Source organism: Carcharhinus amblyrhynchos, chromosome 7, assembly GCF_965287045.1.
Source record: "Carcharhinus amblyrhynchos chromosome 7, sCarAmb.v2.hapA, whole genome shotgun sequence".
In the NCBI taxonomy this organism is placed as follows: domain Eukaryota; kingdom Metazoa; phylum Chordata; class Chondrichthyes; order Carcharhiniformes; family Carcharhinidae; genus Carcharhinus; species Carcharhinus amblyrhynchos.
Window position 1 is genome coordinate 7,814,417 of NC_137330.1, and position 25,718 is coordinate 7,840,134.

At 42.0% G+C, this 25,718-nt stretch overlaps 1 protein-coding gene across 3 annotated transcripts in view; it reads left to right on the forward strand.

Annotated features, from left to right (window-relative positions):
• lyst (lysosomal trafficking regulator) overlaps nt 1–25,718 on the forward strand; it is a 285,139-nt gene that overhangs the window by 122,769 nt on the left and 136,652 nt on the right. For all 3 annotated transcript variants that reach the window (XM_080191874.1, XM_080191876.1, XM_080191875.1), the window contains 3 exons: nt 153–1,164; nt 6,285–6,446; nt 19,678–19,834. In XM_080191874.1, the coding sequence (XP_080048000.1) occupies nt 153–1,164; nt 6,285–6,446; nt 19,678–19,834 (1,331 nt within the window). The remainder of the gene's footprint in view (nt 1–152; nt 1,165–6,284; nt 6,447–19,677; nt 19,835–25,718) is intronic.

Here is a 25,718-nt window from a genome sequence, read left to right on the forward strand (position 1 = left end):
GGCTATTCCTGTTCTGAATTGTATGTTTGCGTATTTTCATTCATTTTCTGTTTCTTTATGAAATACGATCAAATGAACTAAGTTTGAGCTGGAATTTTTTATCCTAGAAACAATTGTTCTATATTTTTAAAAAATGTATTTATTTTCCACAGGATAGTCAGAGACCTCTTTTTGAGCTGCAATGGATTAAATCAGATGACTGAGCTAGTTTATCTAGACTCAGTTAGATCCTATGCACTGAAGGTTTTTGAAACCTTGATCCTGTGCCTTGGGGATCAACAACTAGATGCAGGAATGCAAGGTGAAGAGACTGATGCAGAGGACACTGCTTTGGACCCTAGTGACGCTCCTAGTAGCCAACATACTGCATTGCATAAAAGTGAGATGCAGCAAAGTTTAAGCAAGTTTTATGCTGTTCTGAAAGAATCATATCCCAAGAAAAAGAAAACTAAACTCATCGATACCCACTTAAACGTAATAAACTTATTTCTCTGTGTTGCATTCCTGTGTGTTAGTCGAGAGTCTGAACCGTATCGTGACTCTGTCAATGATTCTGAAGACACCTCAGGCTATGATAGCACAGCCAGTGAGCCTCTGGGTAACATGCTTCCTCATTTGTCACCAGACAATGTTGTTTTGCCTTCGAAAGAGCAAATCACACAAGCAGCAGACGTGTGGTCTGTGTGTCGTTGGATCTACTTGAATAACACGGTATTCCAGAAACAGTTCAACAAAATTGGTGGCCTGGGGATCTGTCGTAGACTGATGACAGTAATTATTCAGCAGATCTCCAGCACAAGGAAAGACAGCATAAAAGAAAACAAAGTTAATCAGTTTACTCAGGGTGAAAATCAAAATGAACTGGAAATTGGCTCGCATTCAGCATTAAGTCTGATAGCCAAAAAAGATTTGTCAGATATCAGCAGTAGTGAGGAGTCTGTTAAACCAGAGTCTGAAATTGTTGAAAAAGCCACAGTATTTGGAGACCAGTTGGATGAACAGATTCCAGAAGTTGATGAGATGCCAAAAGACTGGGACAACATAGAGCAGAAGCAAAGTACAACAGAGGAGGATTGGGCACTCCAGGGCATCAGGCTATTAGAAGCTTTATTAGCCATCTGTCTCCATACTTCTCGGAAAACTGATTTGGAGCCTTCTCCACAGGTACGTTTCACAAGTATAATGGTTTGTGTGTCCTGGCAGCAAGATAATTTGCCAACATGCAACTTAATGTGGTGAGATGTGGGTCCAGAATCCCTATCTCCAAGTCTGATATGTCTTGCTGTGGGAATTATGGCAATGGAATGATTTTTGGGTCACAGTAGTGTTCCCCTCACCAGCTTCTGGCATTTAATACCTTGGGAGGTGGCCACCAATTGAAATTAAATTAAATGTTGCCACAGTCCCAGAGAACCATAGGCTGCTCTCCCCTTTGACAGAGAGCTGACTGGTGGCAGTTTAACCTGAGGGTTACCACGTTGCAGGCGAAGGGCAAGGTTGAGAAGGCAGGGTCTCTATGAATAATAGTTAGCTTGATGGCTGGTTCATGATGCAGAAAAATGCCAACAGCATAGTTTCAATTCCTAACTGGCTAAGGCTATTCATGAGAGTCACTAATCTGCTGATTGCTGGTGCTACCTGTGGTAAACTGATGACAGTCATTCACCAGATCTCTAACCAAGGAAAGATGACATAAAAGAAAGCAAAGTTAATATATTTATTCAGGGTGAGACTCAAAAATAATTGGAAATTATTGACTTGAGCGTCAAGTCTTACGGAAGTATTGGAGAAAGTGATTTTATTCCTCCTTACCCCTCCTGAAGGGTCTAGAAGTTAACTAGATGCAGTCCAAAGGCTCCCAGAATTACACTTCTCTATGTTTGGGTCTGTGTACAATTGAGCTCAAACGCAATCCAATGTTGAGTCAAGGAATCAATATAATTTTATGACTAGCCTTTGAGCTTGCAAAACTGGAATATGCATATCACTGTTATTAAACAACTGAAGTTAAATTCCTCAAACATTTTTTTTGCTGCTTATGTTTAATCTTTAATCTCAGAAGATTGGTGTCTTAGTCCAGTCCTGGTGTTGTCACTAAACATAAAACAAAAACATAAAAAATAGCAGCAGGAGTAGGCTATCTAGCCCTTTGAGCCATTCAATAAGATCATGGCTGATCTGAAGTGGCTCAGTTCCACTTTCCCGCTTTCTCCCCATAACCCTTAATTCCCTTGCCTGCCAAAAACCTATCTACCCGTGACTTAAATATATTTAGCGAGGTAGCCTCCACCACTTCAACGGGCAGAGAATTCCAGAGATTCACCACCCTTTGAGTGAAGAAGTTTCTCCTCAACTCTGTTCTAAATTGCCCCCCTTATCTTGAGGCTGTGCCCTCTAGTCCTGCTGTCCTTTGAGTGGGAAGAATCTCTCTACCTCTACCCTATCCATCCCTTTCATTATCTTAAACATCTCTATAAGATCCCCCCTCATCCTTGTAAACGCCAGCGAGTACAGACCCAGTATATTTAGTCTCTCTTCATAGTCCAACCCCCTCATCTCCAGTGTCAGCCTAGTGAACCTCCTCTGCACTCCCAAAATATCCTTGCGCAAGTGCGGCGACCAAAACTGCACACACTACTCCAGCCGCGGCCTCACCAGTGCCCTGTACGGTTGCAGCAAGACCTCTCTGCTTTTATATTCTATCCCCCTCGCTATAAAGGCCAGCATCCCATTCGCCTTCTTGATCACCTGCTGCACCTGCAGACTGGGTTTTTGCGACTCATGCACAAGGACCCCCAGGTCCCTCTGCACCGTAGCATGCTGCAGCTTTTCGCCCTTTAAATAGTAATCCCTCCTACTATTATTCCTGCCAAAGTGGATAACCTCACACTTGCTAACATTGTACTCCATCTGCCAGGTCCTCGCCCACTTGCTCAGCCTATCTAGATCCCTCTGCAGACTTTCCACACCCTCCGCGCAATTTGCTTGTCCACTCATCTTTGTGTCATCAGCAAATTTCGACACCCTACACTCGGCCCCCTCCTCCAGATCATCTATATAAATGGTAAATAGTTGAGGCCCCAGCACCGATCCCTGCGGCACTCCACTAGTCACCAATCACCAATCAGAATAGCAGCCATTGATACCAACTCTCTGCCTCCTATTAGACAGCCAATCCTTTATCCACGCTAACACCTTACCCCCAACTCCATGCCCCCAACCTTCTGAAGCAACCTTTTGTGCGGCACCTTATCAAACGCCTTCTGAAAATCGAGAAACACCACATCCACCGGTTCCCTCTATCTACCGCACTAGCCACATCTTCATAGAATTCCAATAACTTTGTCAAACACAACTTCCCCTGAACGAATCCGTGCTGCATCTGCTCTATCAAACAATTCTTCTCTAGAATTCTTCTCTCTGCAGACTTTCCACACCCTCCATGCAATTTGTTTTTCCACTCATCTTCGTGTCATCAGCAAATTTCGTCACCCTACACTCAGCCCCCTCCTCCGGATCATCTATATAAATGGTAAATAGTTGAGGCCCCACACCGATCCCTGCAGCACTCCACTAGAAACCAACCACCAACCAGAATAGCACCCATTGATACCAACAGTCCTGGTGTTGTCACTAAACATAAAACAAAAACATAAAAAATAGCAGCAGGAGTAGGCCATCTAGTCCTTTGAGCCTGCCCCGCCATTCAATAAGATGATGGCTGATCTGTCGTGGCTCAGTTCCACATTCCCGCCCTTTCCCCATAACCCTTAATCCCCTCTCTTATCAAAAACCCATCAACCCGCGTCTTAAAAATATTTAGCGAGGCCACCTCCACCACTTCAACGGGCAGAGAATTCCAGAGATTCACCACCCTTTGAGTGAAGAAGTTCCTCCTCAACTCCGTTCTAAACCGCCCCCCCTTTATCTTGAGGCTGTGCCCCCTAATCCTACTGTCCTTTCTGAGCAGGAAGAGTCTCTCCACCTCTATCCTATCCATCCCATTCATCATGTTATGTCTCAATGAGATCTCCCCTCATTCTTCTAAACTCTAACGAGTACAAGCCTAGTTTATTCAGCCTCTCCTCATAGCTCAACCCCCTCAACTCCGGTATCAGCCTAGTAAACCTCCTCTGCACTCCATCCAAGGCCAAAATATCCTAGCGTAAGTGTGGCTACCAAAACTGCACACAGTACTCCAGCTGCGGCCTCACCAGTGCCCTATACAGCTGCAGCAAGACCTCCCTACTTTTATATTCAATCCCCCTCGCTATGAAGGCCAGCATCCCATTAGCCTTCCTGACCACCTGCTGCACCTGCAGGCTGGGTTTTTGCGACTCGTGCACAAGGACCCCGAGGTCCCTCTGCACCGTCGCCTGTTGCAGTTTTTCGCCACGTAAGTAATAGTCCTTCCTACCATTATTCCTACCAAAGTGGACCACTTCGCACTTGCCAACATTAAATTCCATTTGCCAGTTCCTGGCCCATTCACCCAGCCTATATAGATCCTTCTGCAGACTCTCCACACCCTCCGCGCAATTTGCTGTTCCACCAATCTTGGTGTCATCAGCAAATTTCGACACCATACACTCAGTTCCCTCCTCCAGATCATCGATATAAATGGGGAAATAGCTGAGGCCCCAGCACTGACCCCTGGGGCACTCCACTAGTCACCAACTGCCAATCCGTATAGCACCCATTAACCCCCACTCTCTGCCTCCTATTTGACAACCAATCCTCTATCCACGCTAACACCCTACCCCCAACTCCATGCCCCCTTACCTTCTGCAGTAACATCTTGTGATGTACCTTGTCAAACGCCTTCTGAAAATCAAGAAAGACCACGTCCACCGCCCTAGATACATCCTCATAGAACTCCAATAAATTTGTCAGACACAACTTCCCCTTAACGAAACCGTGCTGCGTCTGCTCTATCAAGCAATTCCCCTCAAGATGCCTCGCTATTTCCTCCTTGATGACGGATTCTAACATTTTACCTACAACAGACGTTAAACTAACCGGCCTATAATTCCCTGCCTTTTGTCTGCCACCCTTCTTAAACAACAGCGTAACATTAGCCATTTTCCAATCTTCCAGCACTTCCCGGAATCCAGCGACGTTTGGAAAATAACCACCAAGGCATCCACTATCACCTCCGCCATTTCTTTCAGAATCCTCGGATGCATTCCATCCGGTCCTGGGGACTTGTCCACAATCAGTCCCTCCAGTCTGTGTAGATCTGAGTTTTTTTGTGAACTATTTCTCTGTTCCTACACTCTTCTTAAACTTCTGTCTTCTTTTCTGAAGCCTCCTGCTCAAAACCAATTTCTGGGACTTACTTTATCCTCATTCTTCTTTGACAGACCTGCATGCTTTTCTCCTCCCTAAAGCACCTTGGGATGTTTACTACATTGAAACTTTACAAGAATGCAAGCTTTAAGCTGTGATGTCCCAAATTCTTTTTGGAATGTGCGGAAAAATCTTCTGAGGAATGACATATTTAGGAGTAACGTAATAAAATTGATAAAATGTAGAATCATCAAATTGTACAGGGAAAGCCAGAGAGAAAGCCAGTCAGCTCACTGTCCTGAGGCCAACTCTGGAAAATGCTATTTATTCACATTCCTCGGCCCATTACAAAGATTTATAACTTTTCCCTCATAACAGCTAGTATGGATTCTACTTCTACCACTGATTTTGGGGAAGGCATTCTGCACAAAACAAAATCTCCAAAGCCCTTCCCTTTGTTTTTAGTGGCAATCTGAATGTTCCATACTCTTTGGTTGCCAACACACCAACCAGTTATAAATGGTCGGTTCCAAAGGAATAAACTGGAGAATAAAAGTCTTAACCGATGAGCAAGGTGAGCATAGACATTAACCAGTTGAATCACCAATCACAACGCAGATAAAGTATTTTGTTACTTGCCTTTATCACACTTCGTTAAAGGATGACACTGTCTATTTCATGGATGTTAATGCAGTTGCTGAATAAGCTATCTAGATGCAGCAGTATAAGTTGTATTTGTGTAGCATTTTCAATGTAGCAAACCATTCCTAGGTTCTTCACCAGTGTCAACAAACAAAATTTGTCAGCAGCGCAAATAAGGAGATGGTACTACAGGTGACCAAAACGATTTGGCCAAAGAGATTGGTTTTAAGAAGCTTCTTAAAGACGGCGGAGAGTATCAGGAAGGATGTCCAGAGCTTAGTTACAGTATTTATGTGCTAAAAGAATTAAAATGTTACTTATGAAATTAAAATTTTTCATTTTTTAAATCCCAGAATCTTTCTGTGGATGACATATTGACTGAAATGCGAGATCTACTTGTGCATTCTCGTATTGTTGATTCTGATCTGGCCAAGCCTCTCTTCGATTCCTTACAAAGCGTATCCCTGGGAGGAAGTTCTGTGGATGGCTATTCTGCTGAACAGCAGAGAAAAAAGGTGATGCTTTAAATTAGTCAAGTGAAATATTTATTGCAAGTTTGCTTCCTTGAAATTAACTCATTTTTTGTTCTTTACGTACATTGTCGAGAAGTTATCAAAATGCTGCTTTGCCTTAAAAATCCCCACAATAGCAAAAAAATCATGTCATGTTAGTTTGACTTTTCTCTTGCTTGCTCTTTCTGCAAGGAGAGTGGTAAACAGGGGACGTTGTCTGACGCCTCTACCACTGCAACTAAAAACTATTATTTAAGAAGCGTTGCAGAGATGTAGATGGAATGCCTGATTTTTATTTGCCTTGTCTCTCCTGTTCATTGATCTGTGGGTACACCAAAGTCTTTTACTTTCTGTTAATTTGACCTCCAAAGTTGTGGGTTTTTTCAATATTTGAAGGCCACTTAGCTTGCTTTGTCATATTTCATAAAGCAAGTCTATAGTTTAAAAAAATACAGATTTAGTAATAACAATGATTACATTTGTATATTAAAAGCAAAATACTGTGGATGCTAGAATTCTAAAATAAAAACAGAAAATGCTAACCACTGTGCCATTGTGGCATCCCTGATGCTGGTGTCAGCATGAAAGCAAGGTGCCAAATTAAAATAACAAGCAACTGGAAGCTTGTGGTCATGCTTATGGACCGAGCAGAGATTTTCTGCAAAGTGGTCACTCAATCTGCGTTTAGTCCCCTCATTGACCGCATCATGAGCAATGCACACTGTATACTAAATTGAAAGAAGTACACACAAAGTCCGACTTTACTTGGAAAGTGTGTTTGGGACCCTGGCCAGTAAGCTGGGGTGAGAATTGGTTATAGGAGGAAGTAAAAGGACAAGCGTTGCATTTCCTGCATTTGCATGGGAAGGGGTTGTTGGGATTATGGAGGGCATGGTTGCTTCCAGGTGCTAGCAGAGAGGGGAGAGGAAAATAGTTTGGTACTAGCATCACAGAGGAGTTGGCAGGAAATGGCAGAGACTGATCCATTTAATATAGGAACTGATGGGGTGAAAAGTGAGGATAAGGGGAACCCATAATGAATATTAGGAGAGGGTTGCCTTGTGATGAAAGGCTAGGTAAATTGGGCCTATAATCTGAGGTTTAGAAGAATGAGAGGCAATCTTGGGAAAGATTTAAAAATCAAAAAAGGAATGACTAAGAAGGTGATAAATAAAGGAAAGATAGACAATGAAGCTAAACTAGCACTAAATATAAAGGACAGTAAAAGTTTTTACAAATATATAAAGAGGAGGAGGCTGGCTAGAGTGAATGTTGGACCCTTGGAGGATGAGAGGGGGGATTTAGCGGTGGGCGCTGAGGAAATGGCTGAGGCTTTAAATAAGTTTTTTGCCTCGGCCTTCACGGAGGAGGACACGAATAGTTTGTCGGATATTAAAGATAGAAGGATGGAAAGGAGTTCAGGGCCTAAATGCGATTACTGTCACTAGAGAGGTAGTGCTTGATAGACTAATGGGACTGAAGGTGGACAAGTCCCCAGGACCGGATGGATTGCATCCCAGGGTTCTGAAAGAAATGGCAGAGGTGATAGTGGATGCCTTAGTAATTATTTATCAAAATTCGCTGGACTCCGGGGAAGTGCCAGAAGATTGGAAAACGGCTAATGTTACACTGCTGTTTAAAAAAGGTAGCAGACAAAAGGCAGGGAACTATAGGCCGGTTAGTTTAATGTCTGTAGTTGGAAAAATGCTAGAATCCATCATCAAAGAAGAAATAGCGAGGCACCTAGAAAAGAATGGCTTGTTCGAGCAGACGCGGCACGGATCTATTAAGGGGAAGTCGTGTTTGACAAATTTATTGGATTTCTATGAGGATGTGACTAGTACGGTAGACAGAGGGGAACTGGTGGATGTGTTTTTAGATTTTCAAAAGGCGTTTGATAAGGTGCCTCATTAAAAGGTTGCTACAGAAGGTTAGGGTGCATAGAGTTGGGGGTAAGGTGTCAGCGTGGATAGAGGATTGGCTGCCTAATAGGAAGCAGAGAGTTGGTATCAGTGGGTGCTATTCTGGTTGGTGGTTGGTGACTAGTGGAGTGCCGCAGGGATCAGTGCTGGGGCCTCAACTATTTACCATTTATATAGATGACCTGGAGGAGGGGGCTGAGTGTAGGGTGACAAGATTTGATGTGACACAAAGATGAGTGGAAAAGCAAATTGCGTGGAAGGTGTGGAAAGTCTGCAGAGAGATCTGGATAGGCTGAGCGAGTGGGCGAGGACCTGGCGGATGGAGTGTAATGTTAGCAAGTGTGAGGTTATCACTTTGGCAGAAATAATAGTAGGAGGGATTATTATTTAAAAGGCGAAAAGCTGCAGCATGCTACGGTGCAGAGGGACCTGGGGGTCCTTGTGCATGAGTCGCAAAAACCCAGTCTGTAGGTGCAGCAGGTGATCAAGAAGGCAAATGGAATGTTGGCCTTTATAGCGAGGGGATAGAATATAAAAGCAGGGAGGTCTTGCTGCAACTGTACAGGGTACTGGTGAGGCCGCAGCTGGAGTACTGTATGCAGTTTTGGTCACCGCACTTGCAGAAGGATATACTGGTCTTGGAGGGAGTGCAGAGGAGGTTCACTAGGCTGATACTGGAGATGAGGGGGTTGGACTATGAAGAGAGACTAAAGAGACTGGGTCTGTACTCAGTTTAGAAGGATGAGGGGGGATGTTATAGAGACGTTTAAGATAATGAAGGGGATGGATAGGGTAGAGGTAGAGAGATTCTTCCCACTTGAAAAGGATAGCCTCAAGATAAGTGGGGGGGTGGGGGGGGCAGTTTAGATTGGAGTTGAAGAGGAACTTCTTCACTCAAAGGGTGGTGAATCTCTGGAATTCTCTGCCCGTTGAAGTGGTGGAGGCTACCTTGCTAAGTCATGGGTAGATAGGTTTTTGATAGACAGGGGAATTAAGGGTTATGGGGAGAAAGCAGGAAAGTGGAACTGATCCACTTCAGATCAGCATGATCTTATTGAATGGCGGGGCAGGCTCGAAGGGCTAGATGGCCCACTCCTCCTATTTCTTATGTTCTTATCTCATTGAACCGTACAAGATTCTGAAGGAGCTTGATAGGGTAGATGCTGAGAGATCGTTTTCATTCGTCGGGAAGTCTAAAGCACTGGGGCACAGCCTCAGGATAAGGGACTGATCATTTTGGACTGAGTAGAAATTATTTCACTCACATTTGTGAATCTTTGGAACTCCCCACCTCAAAGGGTTGGGATACTCAATCATTGGATACATTTATGGTTGGGGTAGACAAAAATTTTGATTTCTCAGAATCGAGGAATATGGGAGCGGGTGAGAAAATGGAGTTGAAGCCAAAAATCAGCCATGATTGTATTGAATAGCAGAGCTGGCGTGATGGACTCTGTTCTATTGCTGCACCTATTTCTTGTGTTCTTATGTCTCTTGATTTGGAGGAAAATGATTTGATTTGTTACTGTTACATGTATTGGGATACAGTCAAAAATAGTGTATCTTGCTAGACGAAACATACCTTAATAGAGAAAGAAAGAAGAGACTGCAAAATGTAGTGTTACAGTCCTAGCTAGGATATAGAAAAAGACCAAATTAATATAATGAATGCTGCTGTCATAAGCTGCTGAGAGGCTGGGGAGAATGAGAACGGATTATGCTGAGTCATAGAGGATGAATGTGTGACTTTAGTTCAGGCCAATTTGGTGTTATGATGGTAGAAACCCAATTGGAGAGATTCAAAAATGGAATTGGATAGGAGGTGCACATCTATTTAGGAGATGGCGATATGTCCAAAAACAATGCAGAAGGTAGGGAGGTTGGTGATGGGGTAGCAGTTTTGACAGGCTGAGTAGTTCTGTCTGTGCCATATTGACTCTTTTTTTTATTTGAAGGATATTCTGACAGACACAACCTGAAACAGTGACATAAAAGCTGTAAGTCAACAAAGACACAACCATTTATTCAAAAAAAAATAGCTGGGAGGCCTGAAACATAATTAAGACCTTTTGTAATTTATATCACAGAATCCCTACAGTGCAGAAAGAGGCCATTTGGTCCATTAAGGCTGCACCGACAACAATCCCACCCAGTCCCTATCCCTGTAGCCCCATGTATTTACCCTGCTAATCCCCCTGACACTAAGGGGCAATTTAGCATGGCCAGTCAGTCAAACCAGCACATCTTTGGACTGTGGGAGGAAACCAGAGCACCCAGAGAATACCCATGTAGACTCAATGTACAAACTCCACACAATCAAACCTGGATCCCAGGAACTGAGGCAGCAGTGCTAACTACTGTGCTACCCAGGTCTAACCAGTGTCTTGTGTAAGTTCAGCATAACCCTCTTCTACTCTATGCCCCTACTAATAAAGCCTAGGGTATGATATGCTCTATTAACTGCTCTTTCCACCAGTCCTGCCATCTTCAATTATCTATGTGCATATACACTCGGGTCTCTCTACTTCTGCATCCCCTTATTTGATATTGTCTCTCCATGTTCTTCCTACCAAAATGCATCACCACACAGTTCTGTGCATTGAACTTTTTCTGCCACCTATCTTCCCACTCTATTAACTTGGCTATTCACTGTTTAGAAAGGGTGGTGAAGTTGCATTGTTGATTAAAGATGATGCTGATATGATATTGAGGAATAACACTAGCAGAGATGATGTGGAATCTGTATGTGTCAAGTTAAGAAACACCGAGGGGCAAAAATTACTCATGGGGGAGGTATACAGACCTCTAAACTATCGTGGTAATTTTGGGAATTGCACTAGACAGGAAATCAGAGATGCATGTGATAAAGGAATTTGTGATAATGTTTATTTCAAGTTTTTAACCTACTTCTCCAGCCTTCAGTTTTTGTTTTAATTTTCTTTCCTCTTTTGTTCAGCTTATCCATATGATCCACTTCGTTCTTGAACAGCATTTCCATAAAATACGAACACCCAATATCCTCTGCTAAGTTCTTATGTTAATGCTTCCTTTGCCTCAGGAACTATTGCTGCTATTCAAAACAGCTGACCTATCTTTGGAAACAAGCTACTGCCTCATCTCCTTTTCTTCAGCTTTGTCCTTGGACATATGGCTGTCTCCTAAATACATGTCAATTTCCTGTCCAATTCCATTTTTGAACCTCATTTCCCTGCTCTATCTCCATCTGTATCTCCCTGCAAGTTTATTTTGCTCAAATATCCACCCACTTTCCTTCAAAATTATTCATTGTCTCCCTCTCCAGCATCTGTTCAGGTAGCGAGTCCTAGGACATTATCACTTGCTGTGTGAAGAAAGGTTCTTACTCATTTCTCCACCTCCCCTACCCCAGCATCTCTTGCCCAAAGCCTTAAATATGTCTGTCCCAGTCTTTGTTCCCTCAGTGCAGATTTTTTTTCTCATTTAAACCTGTCATAACCTTGTGCACCTCTATGAAATCTCCTTCAATCTATTTAGCTGCAAGGGGAACAACCTCAGCTTCTCCGGCTTAACCTTGCAATTAAAATCACTTATTCCTATTCCATTGCACTAAATCTTCCCTCTTCTCACTTCCAAAAGTGAGGTGACCAGAATTGCCATCTAAAACACTGGTGCACAGTCTCAGGATAAGGTGCTGATCATTTTGGATTGAGTAGAAATTATTTGTCATATTTGTGAATCTTTGGAGCTCCCTACCCCAAAGGGTTGGGGTGCTCTGTCATTGAATACATTTATGGTTGGGATAGAAAAAAGGTTTGTCTACTCTAGTTGTGGCCTAACCCTAGAGGTTTGTAAAAGTTGAGCAAACCTTCCCTGCAATATTTCTATTTATAAAGCTTAAGATCCTTTGTTATATGAATGCCTTGTTAACTCTTTCAATATGTTCTACCACCTTCAAAGATCTATATACAAGAACCCATTCATCTCTCTGTCTCTGCATCCTCCTTAAAACAATGCACCACATCTATCTTTTCTGCCAAATACATCACCTTGTACTTCTCTGCAGTAAATTCCATCTGCAACTTGTTTGCCCGTTCTCCTAACCTATCCATGTCCTCTTGCAGTCAATTGGTATCATCCTCATTGTTTGCCACTGTCTTCAATTTTGGTATGATCGGCAAATTTTGAAAACTTACCCTGTATTCCAACATCCCAGTAATTTTATATATATCGAAAGAAAGGAGTGATTCTAGTATTGACTCTTGGAGAACGACACTGCCACCGTCCAATTTGAAAAATAGTTTTTTTTAAACCAGAACTGAATGCTTTCTGTTAAGCCATTATTTGCTTCCAAAACTAATTTTTGCTTCAATGTTGTCATGTGGTTTGTTTAAATATATTCTTTTACGGAATGTGGGGCTCACTGGCTAGGATTTGTTTCTGTAATTTCCCTTGAGATGGTAGTGCTGAGCCACCACCTTAACTGCTGTAGTCCATGTGTTGTAGATACACCCAACACTGCTGTTAGGAAGGAAGTTCCAGAATTTTGACCCACCGACAGTGAAGCTTGGGTGATATAATTCCAAGGAAGGATGGCTTGGAGGGGAACTTGCAGATGTGGTGTTCCCATGCATCTGCTGCCCTTGTTTTTTTTTAAGTGGTATAGGTTGTTGTTTGCAAACTACTGTCAAAGGAGCTTTGAGTTGCCGCACCTTGCAGATGGTACACTCTGCTGCTGTGGCTATGCGACAGTGGTGGGGGAGTGAATGTTTAAAATTTGTCCAGCATGATGTCAAACTGCACTCATCCAGACAAGTGAAGAGTATTCCAAAAAAACTCTTAACTTGAGCCTTGCAAATGGTGGGGAGTCGAGAGATGAGTTACTTGCGACAGAATTTCCAGGCTCTGACTTGATCTTGTAGCCACAGTATTTATATGGCTTTTGCTTCAGTTTGATAATGGAGTTTCAATGATGATAATGCAGTTGAATGTCAAGGGGAGATGGTTAGATCCTTTCCTGTTGGACATGTCATTTTCTGGCATTTGTGTGCAGGCACAAAAGTTACTTGCCAGGTATCAGCCCAGGCTTGAATGTTGCCCTGTCTTGTAAGGTTACTTTATTAACTGAGGAATCGTGAATGGTGCTGAGCATTGTGCATTCACCAATGAAGATCCTCAATTCTGACCTTATGATGAAGGAAAAGACACTGCTCTGGCTGAGTTCAATTTATCCTGCTCTTTGTGGACTGGATATATGTGGGCAATTTTCCACATTGCTGGGTAGATGCCAGTGTTGTAGCTGTAATCGAACTCCTTGACTAGAGGCACTACTAGTTGTGGAGCACAAATCCTTGGTATTCTTGCCAGAATATTGTTTGGGCCCATAACTTCCCATAGTATCCCATGCCTTTAGCCATTCCTTGATATCACTTGTCAGTGGCGTGAATCGAATTGCCTGTAGATAGACATCTGTGAGGCAGGCAACCTTGGGTAGAGGCTGAGATGGATCAACCACTCAGGCTTTCAGGCTAGATGGCTTCAAATTGTCCTGTGTTGGAGCTTCACCAGGTTAAGAGCTCATTTTTAGGTCTCCCTGCAGCAGCTTCTGTTTTTCCTTCCTGCACTTTTCATTAACTGAGGGTTGCTGCTACACAGTGCCAGACATGCCGTCCTATGTTGTGTTAACCCCTAGGTATTGCACTGTTGTGTCTTTTAGTTCTTCTCCATGATTTTGCTATCCACTTGTCATTAATGCCAACAGTTACAATTGGTATTTCTTTGGCTCCTTTCAAGTACAAAAATGCCCCAAGGCACTTCAAGAATATTTTTAAACAAAAAAATGAAAGAAGTCTGGAATAAAGTCTCTAGTCCTTAAAATGCTAATGCAATATTAGACATGTATTCTATAACACAATTCTGACAGCTTAGATATTGTTTCTTATTTTCTTCGTCCCAGGAGCACCATATGCTAAACCTGAAAGCATTGCACTCAGCAGAGAAAAATTAAGTAGGGGACAAGTAAATCAGACCATAAGTATACAAGGAAAAGATTGAGATCTTGCATTCAGCATTGTACATTTCCAGGTTGGTTGCTGTTATCCTACGTACTGTCTAGAACTGACCCAGAAAATTTACAACTTGAATGGAAAAAAAAGCCAAATGTCTCCACAGTTGAGTCAACGTGTTTGCATCTAGGAAAGTTGGATAAAATGCCTAACAACCAGACCTAATAGTTCAAAGGTGTGCAGGTTAGACAGATTGGCCATACTAAATTGCTCCTTAGTGCCCAATGATGCATAGTTTAGGGGGATTAGCAGGGAAAATATATGGGGCTATGGGGATAGGGCCTGGGTGGGATACTGTGTCGGAAAGTTGGTGCAGACTCAGTGGGCTGGATGGCCTTTTTTGCAGTGAAGGGATTCTGTGGTATCAGATTTGCCTTGGACTTGGAACAAAAACATACCTGGATCGAACAGCTGTTTTGTTATTTTGAATCTGTACTGGGCTATTTGAAATCACCCATTATGGCACTGATGTCTCCTTCAACTATAGGAATAACATAGCAGTGTAACAGCCCCCTCTCATTCCTTGACTGTAACAAAATCAGTGTTGTCTTTGAATCATCAAGTTCATCACCCATTTCTAGTCCTGTAAGGTTATCTCCAGACCTGTAATAGTATTCTTCATCAGTACTGCCAGACCTCCCTTCTTTACATTCCTATCTCACATGAATACGTTATAGCCAGGCCTTATGGTTCTGGTCTTATAGAGCCTGGATACTCTTATTGCCACTGTATCATAATTCCAGGTAGTTACTTATGCCTGAAGCTCACCAATCTTATTTATCACACTTCATGTATTCCCATGCACATTCCTCCAAACCCAAATTTGTCTCCAGTTTGCCTGTCAGATTATTTTAGTGCTTCCCTATAGCACCAGTTAATCTCCCTATGAGGACATTGATCCCAATCCTGTTGAGATGCAACCTATCTACCTTGAACAGGTCACTCCTGACCCAGAACTTGTCTCAGAAATCTGAAGTCCACCCTGTTGCAACATGTCTCCAACCATTCTTTCTTTACTATTTTTATTTTCACTGGTACCAGGTATACTAGAGATTACCCCACCTTTGAGATTTTACTGTTTAACTTTTTCCCGGTCTACTGAAAATCTATAGAAACTCAACCCTATATTAGTTTCTGTTCCATGTGATGGATAAAATGGCTTCTTCTCAAATCCTTTGCTCATAAACCACATGGCTATGCTGCAACTGTGCACAAAGGCGTTTCTCCAAACATCCTCTTGTTTGCATGCACTATAATTTGTAGTTGCAAGTTACCAACATGCATGGTCATGCACAAATAGAAAAATTCATTCTAATATGTTTCGCATTCGTCTGTCTCTGCATAAGCATTGCATGCACAACTTTTAAAACATTTAGGCCCTTTAATGCGGGTTGTTATTGGTTGGTCATCTGGTGTCTGCTGGTTTCTTGGGTGACTTTGCCTTCTGGGGAATATTGTTGCCATGTTGAGTGTTGATGCTGTTATGTTGCATGTGTTAGTGTGGGAGCAGTTGACTATGGGACTGATGGCCATTCCATTCCTTGTCCAGTTAGCGAAATCAACTCTGTCTCCTCTGCTGTGAAGGAGCAGCTTCTTCGGTTGTATGCATGTGCTTGTGGTTGTGATGACACAGCTAGTCATTCACTTTCACTGTGTATGATTTACAACAGCTTTACATAGGTTCCAAGTTGGTTGACTTTTGTTTAGTGTATTCTCAACTTTCCAGATTTTTTTCACTGCTACCATGAATCACTTATCAATTGTTGTAAAAATCTATTAATTCATTGATGTCCTTACTGAAATTTGCCATCCTTGCCTGATCTGGCCTACATGACTCCAATTTTGCAGCAATGTGATTGACCCTTAAATGGCCTCGGAACTGGCCAAACAAGTCACTTGGTTGTATCAAGCCTTGTATGATTGAAAACTGCTTTACACAAGTTCCAAGTTGGCAGTTTTGTTGAGTGCATTCTCAAGCTTGCCAGTTTTTTTTTTACCTGCTACCATGCTATCAATCCAGACTGTAGGAATTATCACTTTCTTGGTGACTTTCATCTTTTCTAGTTCTTCTATACATTTCAGGCTGAACTTGAGCTATGTTGGACCTCCCCTCAAGTTGTTGAGTTGGTCTCACACTCTTATCTACTTTATGATATTCACCAGGAAACAATTTAAGACCTGAGATCTGTCAGGGTAAATGGCAGAATGTACTGGTTGGAATACCTGTGGAGGAGGCTCCACAAACATCCCCATCCTCAAAGACTGGGGAATCCAGTACATCAATATAAAAGATAAGGCATTTGCAACAATCTTCAGCCTGAAGTGCTGAGTGCTGGGTTCATCTCAGCCTTCTCTAGCGATCCCGTTATGGGGGTATTTGTAGAGCCTTATCTTCCAATGAGTTGTTTAATTGTCCAGCACCATTTGTGTGGCAGGACTGCAAACCTTAGATCTGATCCACTGGTTGTGGAATCACCTAGCTCTGTCGATCACTTGGCTGCTCGTGTCGTTTGGCTCAAGTGTTCCTATATTGTTGCTTTCCCAAGATGCCACAACATCACAGCTGGTTAGAATCATACCGGAATCGAACCCAGGTCTCTGACACTGAAGCGGCAGTGCTAACCACTGTGCCACCCCATACTCTGACAAGTATTAACTGTCTGTGGGTTCATTTGTTTTCTTGGGACATGCATCAGCATTTATTGCCTATCCTTAACTGCCCTTGTGCTGAGAGGGCATTTTAGAGTCAGCCTCATTACAAAGGGTGGGGAGTCACATGTAGGCCAGACCAAGTAAGGGAAAAGATGGCAAATTTCCTACACTAAAGGACATTGGTGAAGCAGATGGGTTTTTATGACAAATAGCAATGATTTTGTATTAATTACTAGACTTAAATCTAGATTTTATTTTGTTGGATTTAAATTTCACCATCTGCCATAGTGGGACTCGAACCTAGGTTGCCAGGAACATTGAATCTTTGAATTACAGTCCAGTGACAATACCATTACACCGCTATCTCCTGCACTGCAGCAACTTACCAAGGTTCCTTAGATGGCACATTCCAACTCCATGGCTGTTACCATCTTGATGGACAAGGGCAACTGATCTATGGGAACACCACCACGTGGAAGTTCCCCTCCAAGCCACTGACTATCCTGATTTCTGTTGCTGGGTCAAACTTTTGGAACTCTCTCTCCCTAACAGCACGGTTAGCACTGTCTCTGTAGCACTTGGATTGAAACAGTTTAAGAATGTTAGTGGCTGGTCAAAAGCCACTTAATTTCAGTTGTGCACATCTGACACCCTGTTCCATGCTGTGCCTAAAATGGTTTCTATCTCAGTCCTTTACACACAAAGGAATGACATCAGAGGTCATATGACTACAGCAAGTCACTGTACACAGCAGGGACTGTGCACAAAGACATCGATGAAACAGTTCCAATTGAGTAGGAGTAGGCCATTTGTGGAAGTCCCAATTCAGAATGCTGTGATGTGTTTATGTACTCCCTCCGCACATTTTTTCACCAAGCTGAACAAGGCTCAGGCATAATACGGTAATGTGTTGATGATTTATATCATTCTGAAAATAGGCAATGCTGCTGGAATATAATTTACTTTTCTAGTACAATTTTCCAATTGTTCCTCCTTGTAAGGAAAGCCAACAATTAAATCAGTTTACATAAAGGCCACTGATTTAGTTTTATATTGAATTTGCTGTAAATTGAACTGTCTTATAAACATTGGCAAGAGTTACTGCACACATCAGTAATGCCCCAATTCATCCGTGTCAGTTTCCATTTACATTATCAATCTCATATCACGTAGTTTGTTGCTTTGCAAACTTCACATTTCATGGATACCAGAAACTGTAGAGGCTCAGCAAAATGGAGTGTAGCCTGGATCAGTAGATGTAAATTGAGTTTGTCTGTGGTGTGAACTGATGTTTTTGTTTCTTATCAATTAATCACAGTCTGTGCATTGTTCAGCTTCTGAATAAACTTCATTGTCACATGCAAAGTCCAAAGATGTGCAGGTTAGATGGATTGGCCACGCTAAATTGCCTTTAGTGTCAGGAAGACCAGCTAGGGTAAATGCATGGGGTTATGGGGATAAGGCCTGGGTGGGATTGTGGTCAGTGTAGACTCAGTGGGCCAAATGATGGCCTCCTGCACTGAGAGATTCTATTCATGCTGGGTTGTATTGTTCTGTGGTTGGATCATTTTCCAAGCCTATTTTTAAACTGGCAATTTAGAATGTCAACCTTTACTTAGTTTGTAGTGCTTTAGCTTCTGAATCAGAAGATCGTGGCTTTAAGTCCACCTCCAGAGAGACTTGAGCACACACCCTAAGCTAATTCCTCAGTACATGACTCATATTGGAAGGTGCTGTCTTTTGGATAAGATATTTACATATGAATATTTGAATGAGGAGGACAAGTAGGCCACTCTGTCCCTTGAGCCTGCTCTGCCATTCAGTAAGATCATGATTGATCTGATTGTAACCTCAAGCTTATATTCCTGCCTCGGCCTGATCACCTTTCACCCCTTGTTAATCAAGAATATCTAGCTCTGCCTTAAAAATATTTTTTCCACTGTCTGTTGAGGAAGAGAGTCCCAAAGACTCAAGAACCTCAAAGAAAAAAAATCATCTTATCTCTGTCATAGATGCGTCCCTTCTCTTTAAACAAACTCTTTGTTCTAGATTTTCCCACAAGAGGGACACCAAAGCTGCATTTGCCCTGTCAAGTGAACATAAAAGATCCCATGGTACTTTTCAACAAAGATCAGACCAGCTCTAAAGTTGTCCTGGCCAATACTTATCTCTCCACTAACATCACAAAACGAGAGATTATCTGGTCATTCATTGCGTTTGTGTCTGGGATCTTGCTGTGTGCAAATTGGCTGTAGTGTTTCCTCATTGGAACAGTGAGATTCTTATTCCTCTGAATCTTTGCTTTTGAATCCTCTACTTCTCCCTTGGCCTCAGCATATATTTATGGAATTTTCTGGCTTCCTGATTCTTTGTTCTCCATTGACATTGCACCCTATCTCCCAGTGTACCGTTACCTGCTAATGCAGTGAGAATTTGTAAACTCTATTTGGAAACTGAGATATTGTAGCCATTCCAACTCTCAAACCCTTTTATTCTCACAATAGCAACTCTCATTAAAAAAAAGTGGATTTGATTTGCTAGATGAAATGCCATTGTTTGATTTTAAAATGAAATGGTTATCTATGTGTAAGGACTTGCTAACTTTCATTTATTCTACAGCAACAGAAAGTAAATAGTGATTCAGCGCTACAGATGGGTGATCTTTCAGAGGAGACAGAGGAACCACAGTATTGTAACATGAGGCTATTTGCAGAAGAGGAAGGATATGAGGCTGACAGCGAAAGTAACCCAGAAGAGATTGCAGCCAAGGAGGAAGGTAAATTTGTTTCCAAGTATTTCACTTCCCCTCCTCCAATTTTGGTCAGCTCTGCCTGGATACCAAGAAAGCGTGCAGTAGCTTCTTGCTTAATATTGTGGTTGTGTTCTGAAAAGTACAATTTAAATTAAACAATGTTAAATGAATCAAGCAATTTCTCTCTTTCTTTCTTTCTCTCTCTTTCTCTCTCTCTCTCGCTCTCTCTCTTTCTCGCTCTCTCTCTCTCTTTCTCTCCCTTTCTCTCCCTTTCTCCCCCCCCCCCCCCCCCCCCCCCCCCCCCCCGACATTATAGCCAATGTGAAAGAGGTAGTTGGTGCTATAGGACCTTTTTCATCAGGAAACAACATTAAAACATTATACCCTGCAAATTGAAAATTTTACATTGCTAAATTCCAATATTTATAAATTAAATAGCAGTCGAGATAAAATACATCTACAAATACTTACAACTCTCCAAGTTTCTGGTTTGCCTATCTCTCTGGCTCCCTGACCATCTCCTGGTTAATGAACAGGTCTGCAGCCTCACCTGCTCCCCAACCCTCTGGCTTTCTGGCCCACCCGCTCACTGACCCTCTGATTGAAAACACTCCTGGACAATGACACTCTGGCTTGCTACCTCTGCCTGCTTTTCCCGCTCCCTGACCGTCGAACTTGCTGCCTGCCTGTTTCCTGATACTCTGGCTTCCTGCTTCTGTTGTTCCCTGACTCTCCAGTTGGCTGCCTCTTCCATTTCCCGACGCTCTGGTTTACATAAGAACATAAGAAATAGGAGCAGGAGTAGGCCATCTAGCCCTTCGAGCCTGCCCCGCCATTCAATAAGATCATGGCTGATCTGTCGTGGCTCAGTTCCACATTCCCGCCCTCTCCCCATAACCCTTAATCCCCTCTCTTATCAAAAACCCATCAACCCGCGTCTTAAAAATATTTAGCGAGGTAGCCTCCACTACTTCAACGGGCAGAGAATTCCAGAGATTGCAACTTTAACTGGGGACTTGCTGTAATTATGGTGTTTGACACCCTATGTTGATGTACTTTGAATTCTGTTATGAACCATAATTGGTTTGTAAAATCATGCAAGCCAAAATACAAGTTGCTTGAATGAGCAACTATTTAAGAAGCTGCAAAGTTTTAGTCAGCTGGTTGAATATGTAGTTTTGTCAGTTAGAATGGACGTTTTCTGTGACATTAAATCTGATTAATCATGGTAATGTTTTAGTATACATTTTTCTAGCATTGTCAAATTCTGGACAGTTACATTTTCTAGCTTGCTTATAATTTGATTTGTTTGTATCGGCAATAATGGATACTTGGGAGTGGTTATGAAAACTACGGAAGGGTCAGATGACAAACCAGCAGGAAAGATTGCAATAAAAATCTTAATCTGCCTTGTATAAACTGCACACTGCATTTTATTTTGTAACATTCTTTTCAAAGCAAACTTAATTGCCTGTTTCAACCATGTTATAGCTAGATTAAGACATTAAGTACATGGTGTTTTGTGCTCCTTAAAATAGGACTTCCTCTATGCCTTAGGGTTAGGTGCAGCATATTAAATTCTGCCTCTTCACAAGTGTTTTCCACAAGCTATGTTATATATTTCAGATTATTATTTGGCTGAAATATGTACTACTTTTCAAGAAACCAATTTATTAAATGCTTCTAGACAGCATCTCAATTTGAAGATGGCAGCCTGGATTATCACCAATTAAATCATCCTTGACTGACAAGATGATTATTTTTATTTTTCGACTTGGTTGCTGCGATGTTTGTCTTCTGCATTTTTATTACACCATGCCTCTGACTCCTGTTCTTGAGTTACTTTATATTTATTTTTGTGTGTTATTCTTGTATTTCTTTTTGTTGAGTGAGAGGTGTTTGAGAGAAAGAGCTGCTTAGAGCTTCAGGGAAAAAAAGCATAGTTTGTACAGAGGAACATGGAATGCAGAAGTTGTGGGTTGTATAAATATATTGTGCTATGCGCCATGTTGTGTTAAATTCTGCAGCCCCTTGTTATTCCCTCGATCAGTGTTCACATTTTGGATATGCTGATAATTTCTAGTTTTGAGAAGGAAAGAATCAAGGGACGAGATGTGAAAATTTTTCCAACGTCTAACTAGGCCAGGCTGATCTTAATTGCAACCTGTGGATAGGCAGGCCAAAATGACAACCTCTAAAGGCAGGGTTGTCCATTATCAAAAGCAATAAACAAGTTGGTGACCTATCTCTCCAATTAAGCTGTACTCTTAAGGAAAACAGGTAGAGGCAATTGCCTAGTGGTATTATCGCTAGACTATTAATCCAGAAACTCAACCAATATTCTAGAGACCTGGGTTGGAATCCCATCACAGCAGCTGGTGGAATTTGAATTCAATGAAAAGAAATCTGGAAGTAAGATGACCATGAAACCATTGTTGATTGTCAGAAAAAAACCCATCTGGTCCACTAATGTCCTTTAGGGAAAAAAAATCTGCCATCCATACCTGGTCTGGCCTACATGTGACTTCCTTTCATGACAACATGATGGGAGGTTAGCTATGATGGGGCAGTATAGGAACCCAATGAGATCTGCAGTTTGCTCAAATAGGATTGTGATGTACTGACACATGTTGGCACTTTTTTTGTTGTAGTTGCTCACATTATCTCAACTGTCAAGGATAATTAGATATTGTGACATTAATACATAACTACACATTATTTATCTACCAGAACTGACAGAAAGCTGGTCAGCAGTGCTCACCGGAAATCTAAGACAAAAGTTTATTAAATCTTTCATCAGAGAATCTCTCTATGCTGCACCAATATTTAATACTGAAGAACATCTTCAGTAGTAAATGGACAGTCTGTCTCCCTTGCAAAGAATTTGGTTTGAAGACAAATATCATCACACAATATGATGCCATATTGCCAGAATTGACAGTGTGATACTGGAGGTTGTTAGCTTCATGTATCTATCTACACTCCTCCATCACCAGTCACTTGAATTCATCGCATGAATTGCAAAAACTGCAGCTATGGCCAAGCTGAGTAAGAGTGTGTGGAACAATGCCACCAGTCTGAGAAAGACACTCAGTTTGGCAATCAAGTCTGTAACTTCAGTGCACTCCTTTACAGTGGTCAGACCTAGATGACACGCTGGGCAGGAGAAAAGTCTAAACAGTTTCCACCTTCACTGTCTCAGACGTATTCTCGGCATCTCTTGGCAGGTTAGGTTCACCAGCTCCGAGGTCCTGGAGTATGCTGCTTCCACTTAGTACAAAGCTAATGATAGCTACACTGCCTCAGTCATGTTCATTAGCTGGTTGTACACCTAAAGACCTTCTACACAGTGAATTGGCCACTGGCTTAAAACCTCTGCGCATCCAAACCTCTGCTACAAGAGCATGAGAGATAAAAAGCAGTATGTAAAGATGGCAGATATTGACACTGACGCCTGGGAGACCGCCACGACAGCTGTTACCACTGGAGGCTAATTGTTTGGCAGGGCATTGGAGCAGGAAAAAAAGCTAAACTGGCTGAGAAGAGAGCTCACTGATAAGAGGCAAATGAATGGTGCACCTTCTCAGTCCATTGCCTTTCTCTGCAGCACATGACAAGAGACTGCATGTCAATGTGGCACTGAGTCACACCAGGCAATGCCTAACGCACACTTGACCATTCCGTGCAAATCCCTGTCTTACGAAGTGGAGGCTGCCACTGCAATGGTTGTTAGTCTACTGATGATGCCTTTTTGTTTATTACCATGAAAATGTGTAAGACCTCTTTGGTTGTAACTTCTATTGTATGTAGCCATAGATTATGGTTGAAGTGGTACTACTTGTGGCATGGCTCTCCTATGATCTCATTGCTATCCTTACACTCTGTTTCCTCATTACTTGATATTGCCATTGAGCTAATTCCTGAAGCCCACATACATGCATGCTCAGGGTTTAAGCGTTGTGTTTACTTCCTGTAATCTTCTCTTATAGAGTCTATGAGAAATCCATTGTTATCTACCCCTGTTAGCTTCCAGGAACCTGATTTTAAAAATAAATAGGCTAAGAAATGGGTACAAGAAAAAGTTTGAAGTATTTTGGCCTAGAGTTCATAGTTATGTTCATAGTTATAGAACATTGTAAAGAACTATTTGAAACTGCAGAGAGGGAGAAGTTTTCAAGAATTAGATTCAATGGAAAATTTACAAATCAACAGTTTTCAGGATGGGGTTTGAGGAAGAAGAAGCACAATGAGCTAGAATTAAATTTTTCGGATCAGGTGCCAGAACCTGTTGGGTGGGAAGGCAGAATGGTTTCAAAGTGTTGGGCTGGGCTGAAACCCCAGGATGTGGAAGGAAAAGTATTGGTGAGGAGGGGCTGGGAACCACTAGGAGGGAATATTTAATCAGCAATTTTTAAGAAAGGTGAGTTTTAAAGAAGGTAATCAGGTGAAAGTACCTGGAGTTTAGGAGTGAGTGAGAATTTGAACCAGTTTCCATTAGGGCTGTAGACTTGATAGGAAAGGAAAATTTTATTACTTTTTTTAAAAAAACTTTTAAGCTGCTGAGTCTTATTCACTGAAGTGTTTGACTTGAAGATTTTAAGTCCAATAATACCTCCACCATGGAACATATGGGGTAGGCAACTTTCTGAGAGGAATTCAGTGCCATTCATAAGACGTAGGAGCAGGACTAGGCCATTTGGCCCATCAAGGAAGATCATGACTGAGCTGATTGTGATCTTAACTTCACTTGCCTGCTCCCATGTCCTTTGACTTTTCTAGAGATTAAAAAACTGTTTAATGCAGTCTTGAGGACCTATCATCCACTGCTCTCTGTCCAAGAGAATTAACCACCTCTTGAGAGAATAAATTCCTCCATCAACATTTTGGATGGGAGACCCCTTATTTTGAAACTGTGTCCCCAGTTCTAGAGGAAACATCCTCTCTGCATCTGCCCTGTCAAGCCTTCTCAATTTTATATGTTTCAATAAGATCACCTTTTGTTCTTTTAAACTCCAATGACTGTAGGCCCAACCTGACCCTTATCTCAGAAGACAACCCTTCATTCAGGTGCAGTTTCACTAATGTCCTATACAACCGTAGTAATACTTTCCAACTTTTATACTCCATCCCCCTTACAATAAAGGCCAGTATTACATATGTATATCTAATAGATTGCTGTATCTGCTTTTAACATTAGCAGTTTCCCTCATGTAACAAATTCTATTTTTGACAACTAATCTGAAAGTGTTCGGCCTCACACTATTCAATAATGAGTAATGAGTAAATGAGATGGATGTTTTCAGAAATGGAAAGATTGATCTCATCTTCAGACAGTGTTTAGAAAGAGAGATTGGTATTGGTTCATGTGGGAGTTGCAAGTTTTCATAAGGACCAGCAGTGCTTTAAGAAGTTATATTAAGGAGTGATTAATGATGAAGAGCAGAAGAAGCCACAAATATACCTTATTAAGAAAGGAGTGAATGCAAGAGAAGGTGAGGTCAGAGAGAGAGAAAGAATGCCTTGTAGGCAATTTCTGAAAGACATACTGGTTAGGTGCATTGACCCAACCACCATTGACCCTGTCAGATGTGGGAAATTAGAGAGCAATCTAGTCTCCCTGACAACTTTGTCTGCAGGAAGTATGTCCAGTTGCAACTCCTCACAGACTGCATTGTTCTGTTAGAGCGGCAGATGGATGCACTGCAGAGCATACAGGAGGCAGAGTGTGTGATAGACACTAATTTCAGGGAGGTTGTCAGACCATTGGTTCAGACAGTTAGAAGGGTGACTGCCAAGAGATGAAGGCAGGTAGTGCAGGAGTCTCCTGTGCCCACCTTTTTTTAAACAGGTATACTGTTTTGGATATTACTGTCAGGGGGAGATCCAGCAGCAGCCAGGTGTGTAGCAC